General features: G+C 42.5%; 1 protein-coding gene across 1 annotated transcript in view; it reads right to left on the bottom strand.

The window, feature by feature from the left end:
- The window catches only part of MORN3 (MORN repeat containing 3), an 18567-nt gene extending 11446 nt beyond the window's left edge, over positions 1–7121 (bottom strand). The window contains exons 1-2 of the mRNA XM_019538725.1: positions 6993–7121; positions 469–624 (exon numbers count right to left, since the gene is read on the bottom strand). Of these exons, the coding sequence (XP_019394270.1) occupies positions 469–613 (145 nt within the window). The 5' untranslated portion in view covers positions 614–624; positions 6993–7121. The remainder of the gene's footprint in view (positions 1–468; positions 625–6992) is intronic.
- Between the last annotated feature and the right edge of the window lie 409 nt (positions 7122–7530).

The following is a 7530-nucleotide window of genomic DNA, read 5'->3' on the forward strand; positions in this document are numbered from 1 at the left end:
CCTGCCCTTTGGGCAGGGGGCTGGACTCGATGATCTCCCGAGGTCCCTTCCAGCCCTAATGTCTATGAAATCTATGAAATCTATGAAAGACTCATTTGTTTCCACTTAAAAATTCAACACCTCCCTGTCTTCAGTGCATTAGGGTTGCAAATTTATTTTCTTGTTATTAATTTTGCCATCACACAACCACAAACACATTTACTAAAAAAAATTAGCTCAAAATGAGTTGGTAATTTATAATACCTAACCTAAGTGTCTGAATACTTTTAAATTACATTTTCCTGTAAATTGAATTGTAACTTGAAATCTTACCTTAACATTTTAAATTTTGACCTAAATGTATCATACCACATGCAAATACATTGGCCTGCAGAAGTAAGTTAAAAAAAACCCAAAAACACAAGTCCCTGCAGAGGATCATAACAAATCTAAAAGTATATTATAGTTTCTAGGAAGCAATATTTTTACCATGTTTTAAATTGTCCAGCCATTCCCCAGTATAGTGATCCCCATTTACAGCATAAATAGCGTGTCTTAATCCATTTTTCTGGGCTTTCCTGTCCCATTCATTCCAGAGAGGCTCTGCAGTCCTAGGATATTTTACAAAGGGCATGTTGTTCTTAGCTAGAAATAAAAACAAAAGGTTGTTAGACATAAATCAGACATTATCAAAGCAGGTACTAACAGGACGTGCAATTTCCAAGCCATTTAGGCTACTACTGGGAGGGGATGGGGACACTGCCTTCCCAGTTGTCAGCATCTCTTCTTCCACAGTCCCAAGAGAAAGCCTAATATGTGTAGGTGTTTTGCATGTAGCAAAGGGATCTGCATACGGTTTCCTTTCCCTTTGCCTGGGATGAATAGAGAATTGATTATGGCTCTTTGACCTTTTTAAAATAGCTTGTGTCCCTTCCAGGATATAGAGGATGGTTAGCACCGAGATATGGCTTAATTTAATCTTTAAGGGCCTATAGTGGGGTAATGTTTTAAATGGAGATGATAAGTACAAAACATATTTTGGGATACAGAAAAGAGGCCAAAATATATTAATAACTTAAAGACACATGAGAAGACATTTGTGATAATCACAAGTAGACTTGCTACCCTTTCTGTTATGCATCTTGTGATAACTAGTGTTTTCAAAGGCTCAGCTACTGGAACCATATGAATATGTGAGACTTTTAGCTTTCATTTGAAAATAAAGTTGAGTTTCTATGTTCATGGTTGAGGAGAAATATACTTAAAAAGAACAGCAGGAAAATAAAAAGAACACAATGCATTTTTATGTTGATAAATTTATTTTTAAGTAAATAATTATTACTTGGGGTGAGAGGTCTGATTCATGATTTCTAAGATTTCTGAACAGCAATGCTGCAAAGGTCAAGTACAAGATGCTTTTCATTATAGGAGCACACTGCGGAAATACACTTCAGACAACTCAAAGGAGATCAAGATTGCTACAACATTAGAACATGGACCTAACCTCAGGCTGCTAACCTGCTTCTGAATAAATAAAGAGTTATTAAGTTATTAAATTAATAAATGGTAATCCATGGCTCAATTTTCAAAAATCATTACCAAAGAGTAGCTTCCATTGATTTAAATAAAGATTCGGGAATTGCAGCTTTGGCACCTGTTTTTTTTTCCTTTTGCCTTTTTAAATTCATGGCTTGAGGGCACATTTGGGCACCCCCTGGGCCTGTTACAGCCATAGCATATTGTAAGAGCAGGTACTCCGGGAGCTGCAGTTCCCCAGTGGGGGGAGACTGGGAGCCCAGAATGGGAGCCAGCTTTGGAGCTGTATAAAAGCCTAAGCTGAGTAGGGGAATATGATAGAGAGAGAAGTACCTTGAGGGGTAAGATAAGTTGTCTCCCTCCATTTCTTTCTTTTGAGAAGCTGGAGAAGACTGTCTTGGTTATTGACCAAGTTGTGTTAATTTTCTTGTTTGGGTACATTTTTTCTTACTAAATAATGGAAGGCCTGAGGAAAGAGAATGCAAATGGACTTGTCGCAGGACACTCCCATGCCCTGCTCCTAGGGAGTTGTGAACTTAAGGTGGGGAGGTGTGTCGCAGGGCACTGAAGTGCCCTGCTCCTAGGAAAAGTTACAGGTGCTGGTTCCAGCTGACCGGAAGGGGACAGGGCCTGCCCTATATAAACAGCTAAGGCCAAGCAGGCAGTTCCCCACTAACGACCATGGGAGAAGGTGGTCTGCTGAGTAGAGAAGCCCAATGGCCTGAACAGCTTCCGTGGGAAGAGACCCCGGGGAAGGAAGTCCTGGTAGGGATTTGGGATGATAAATTACCTGATCGCCTAGAGTTTGTTTTAGCCAGGAGGCTTAGCTTTGAGTTGGAGCAGATGGGCTCACGTTTTTGCATTCTGTTGTTTGTTGTGTAAGACCAGAGGACCAGGTGAGGCTGTAGAGGTTGGAGGAGGCCTGGCGCTGGAGAGGGTGCCGCATTTTGGGGTGTATCAACCCTGGCCCCAGTGTGGGCAGTATCGTGAGGGTAAAGCCCCAGTGCAGGTGCAGGCGAGAAGCCCCAGTGGGGCGCAAGACCTGAGAAGGGTGTCTGGGGCCAGGCACGACTATGGCCACCTGAACCTCGATTGGGGAATCACGAGGCAGGGCCCCAGTGCGGGCAGACAGCTGCAGGAGAAGCCAGGGAGTGCCAGTGAGGGCGCAGGCGGGCAACGGAGACAAGCCCAGGGACCTGCAAGGGCACGGTTGACTGTAGGACTCACGTGTAGCACCTAAGGCTAGAGTGCACTGGGGCAACTAGACAGAGCATTGGCCAAGTTACATCAGGGCACCGTGTCAAAGTAGATAGAAAAGGCAGCCTCCGCTAAACATTTAATGACATCAAAGACGTGGCGGGCGAGATTGGTGAGGGTGCGTTGACACCAACTTGACACGGTAGGGGGCGCTAGGGGAGTTCACGGCACTCCTAGGTTGCGCCCTGTCACAGGACTAAATGGAGTTTTATTTGTACTCCCTCAACCAAGAGAAACTGTACATCAGCTGATTAAGGAAGCTTGTAGCTCACAAAACATTCAGGCCTTGCTATTTGCTAAGATGTGCATTTAACTCCCTTTCTTTGCCTTTAGAGGCCATATGAGTTGCTGCCATAGTTTTAAGGTAATGCAAATATGCCATGCTGTATTAACGAAATGGCCATCCTGTAATAACTGGAGTCGAGCAGACCTACCCTGATTATGAGCTCAATTGTTGGAAAAATGGCTGAAGTTCAATATAAGTGACACTAATTTGTAACAACACAGCTAGTAAAAGAGTAGGAAAGGAAGACGGAAAGGTTGGATCTGAACAAACAATGCAAGATTACAAAAAGCCCTTTGGAGCAGAAGTGCCCAGTAGTACATGGCCCCCCTCAGAAAGAGGGCTGTCACCTGAAACGCATAAAACTTTCCATATGTCCATCATCTTAGGCCCTCCCCAGCAAAAATACAAGTCAGTACCTATGCCTTGGAGCAAGGAAAAGGAAGATAGAAGCAGATTTGCATATTTCATAGACAATTCCCTCTCATTCTGTCCCATCAAATCAGCATCTTCATGTCTCCCCCACTGAAGCCATTCGTAATTTAGCTGCTTCCTACTTGTCCATCCTATTACATGAATATGATTTTGAATGTTCCCTTCACTCCGGCAAAGACGGGAGCCTAGAACATCTGTTGGCTCAAAGTCAGCCTTTGCATTTTCCTCTCGTACTGCCCCGCTAGGTGGACAAATGTCCCCTTCAAAATGTACTGTTCCTGTACTCGCCTACTTCAGATCACTTGTTAAGAAACGCCTCCACTGTGCTACCAATGAAGAATTGCTACTTGACAGTAACCTAGCACTTGGTATGACAACTTCAAATTGCTGTGGACAATTGATGTCATCCATCAATGGACTGGACAAATGGCAAGTCTATCCTAATGGATCCTGTTATTACTCACTCATCCTGCCTGGTATTTTTTTGTTTTCTGTTTGTTTTGTTTCACCCATGTGTTAACAGCTCATTTCCAGCCTGTGGGCTCTGGGAGTCAGGAGCTATCATTTTCTATGTACTTATACAATGTTAAGTACAATGGCCTACCAACCTGGTCCAGGCATCCCAGTGCTACTGCATACAAATAAATAATAATAATAATAATAATAATAATTAGCAGTCCCTACCTCAGTGCCTCTACTTTGTCTTTGTGAATGAGCAGCACACTTAAACATACAAGGGTGTTATTTTCCTGGACACTTCAGAAAGCAGGATTCCCATATTTTACTACCCAGTCCACTTGAAGCCTTCACAGTGTCTATTTAACTTAATTTACTACACAAGCAACTGGGGTCTATCTTGTTATGCACAGACATCATTGGGTTTTTATGACATCATGGTAATTATACAAGAAAAGCTAGGCTGGGTTGTGTTCACATCTTATCCCAAAAGATCCTGTTAGTTTTCCTCTGTTGTGCTATGTATGCTTAAAGGTATCATCAAATGAATGTAGCCCTGCAAGTATACCTCTTTCTCCGTGGAATACTGTATGTAAAAGGAGCAATCGCATGTCCACCATCTCAGAAACCATCACAGAAACCTACTGAAGTCAGAGTAACAGGGTCATGCAGCACCAGGCCTTGTATCTGCAAAGTGTGCAGTCTTTGCTGGTGCTTTGTGCTGAAGACCAGCATGAGGGTGAGGAGGGTGCAGTATGAGTTGGAGTGTCTGCTGATTTGTGACAAACCTTAGGCAGTAAAAACAAGGGGTGGGAAGAGTCCCGCTGCCTTGCCTGACTTCACTGGAAGAGCAGCAGAGGAAACTGAATCCCACCTATTTGACTGCATGTGTGTAGATACTTGTACTGTCTGAACAACTTACAAATACTAGCATGACATCCTGTGAGATAAGGAAGTATTATTGGCTTCTTGTTGCAAAAGCGGAACCAAGGCATGGGAGGATTGGCCAGATAAACACGCTGTTCCTTCAGACACACTCAGATTAGACTTTTTCTACATGATCCACAATGTTCAGTGAGGCAAAGCATCCTCTCATCTGAGGGCAGGAACATGACTGTATGTACTCGGAACAAAGTCAAAGCCTCTCGTGCTTCACTCCAAGAGCACCACAGGTTGCAGCTACTTTAACTCCAAGGGTTGCAACTACCATTTTTCCCCACCCCGCAAAACAAAAATCACAAGAAAATTAAATACAGTAACTTATTTTAATACAATTCTAGGTTACAGTTTTAAATAAATGTGTTAAAGCTAAGAGTTTCATATAAGCAGCAATTCACCTCCATTCTGCGTATTACAAATTTATCTCTTAACGGTTTCTTTCAAAATTCCACCCGTAGAATACAGATGATTCGACATCGCTGTAGAAGGGAAAGTCATTTCCTGCTTTGATCTCCAAGTCTACAGGATGAATGTTGTATTATTGTTGGATTCTGTGTTAATTTTATATTGAGAACTCAAAATAACAAACATACAGTAACTCAGTGTTGAGGCTGCAGGTTTAAAAAGTTAAGAAATGCAAAACAAATAGATCTAAAAAATAAACTGAGGGTTTTGAAATGTTGTTCTCTGCCATTAATGGCTGGGAACTGACAAATTATTGTGCTGCAGTTCACAACTCTGACCAGTAGATGCTGCTGCTCCCACTAAAACCATCTCATTTGCTCTGCCATCCAGACCAGTTTTGTATACTCCTTCCAAATCCTGCCTTGTGTTCTTACAGCACTATTTTTTTTGTTGTCTAATAATTTTGTCTCAATTCATATGGCTCCACAAGAGGCCTAGACTTTTTTTGCTTTTTCTTTCAGGAGGGTAAATCAGGCAAAAGCTAGAGGTACTCCACAGGAAACGATTTTTGTAGCTTCACCACTGACCTTCTAAAGGGCTGTCTCTTGCAATTTTTCTGCATCACGTTCTCAGTGTCCATGTGGTGCCAGAATCCCTTTGCAACCCCAAAACCCCACAATTAAATCAGTGAGAAGAAGTTTAAGAAGTTTACACTTTAAGGCCAGATTTTCCGAACTGCTCAGCACCCAACGTACACCCAACTCTGCAAGCTGTTCTGAAACTCTGGCCACTTTTAGATGGCTGCATGGACACTGAGCTCCTTTGAACTTTCTAGCCTTACATACAGTTCAGGAGTCTGAGCGATAATAGCAGCACGTTCATCTGGATTGCTCTAGCTCTGCTGAGAGGATCTGTGGGTTTGGGCTCCCAGTCAGCAATTGAGACCAGCACTAACAGGTGCCCTGCAGCTCTGCTGGGCTGCTGCATACAACTGAGTTCTCAGAATCAAGCAGGCTTTTTTTTCTGCCTTCCTTTCCCTCATAGCTGTTTAAATTTAGGCTGTTCTCTGCAACAAAGTTGGGGAGCTTGGTTCTTGCTCCTTCACCTCCTTTTGACCTCACTTCATGGGTAACTGGCAGGAGAAGGTGGTCTTGCTAATTTTTTGTTCCACAGCTGCCAGTGATCTCTCTGCAACTCCCATCAATTTAGATGTTAATTGCTACAGTGGGACCGAGCTAGCAGCTTCTTACAGAATCAGACATTCCCCACCTTAGCCCCAAAATAACTTTAATCTTTTTTTCCTATATAGTCTGTTGGACTAAATCAGAGGACAATGCGATGGAGGAAGACTCCTTTCCTTTTTTTGCATCCCTTTGACAAGGAATTTAGCAGAATTTGCAGACTTTGTTTGAATCTAACAGCCCCTGCCCTGAGCACTTCTGCTATGGCCTCACATTTATGACAGCTGGCATGTCAGCTGTGTCCTTTAGCACCTGCACCACCCCAACCCCAAGAGAAGGACTAATGCAATCGGAAAAATCTTGATGTTAATTAGTGGGAACCTCTCTAAAGATAGCTGCCCCTTATTTTCCAGCCATTCCAAAGCAATGCAAAGAGATTAACAGGTAACTGTTGGCCCATGTTTCTAGACTAAACTAATTTCCATCTCCCCTCTTTTAATAGCAAATACATGTAGACTAACCTCAGAGTCAGTTCAGAGCTGATCTGTTTGTCCGTCCTGCAGCGAACCGCCCAGGGATGGCTGGAGAACTACAGCATTATAGCAGCAGGAGCTGGAGTCTGTGTAGGTACTGCAAGCTCCAGCTGGGGTAGCCATAGCAACTCAAGCAAACTTTCACAACAGACAAGCCCATTTCTGCAGGGAAGAGATGTGAGAATTACATCCAGGGAACAACACTGTCAGGGTTTAAAGGCTCCATGAGGTTCATCACAGAGTTGGCAATCAAATCTAATTGCAGTCATTACTGGAGCAGTAAAAGCCTTTTTTTTTAAGTAAAACCTTGGCATTCACCTTGTGTATAGGTATCTATGTGTATAAATTTATATTTGATTTGTATTTAAACTAGTAAATTGATTGCTTAAGATAAATACATGCATTTTCCTTGTCCTTAGAAATGGAGGTAAACAGGTAGTTTCACTTATACAGGTCTAAAACAAATTCAGTGAGTAGATACTATTCTGTTACTTCACAGTCATAGCATATCTTTATTTTCAAAAAA

This window comes from Crocodylus porosus, unplaced genomic scaffold, assembly GCF_001723895.1.
Source record: "Crocodylus porosus isolate Cpor-Errol unplaced genomic scaffold, CroPor_comp1, whole genome shotgun sequence".
Taxonomy (NCBI): Eukaryota; Metazoa; Chordata; order Crocodylia; family Crocodylidae; genus Crocodylus; species Crocodylus porosus.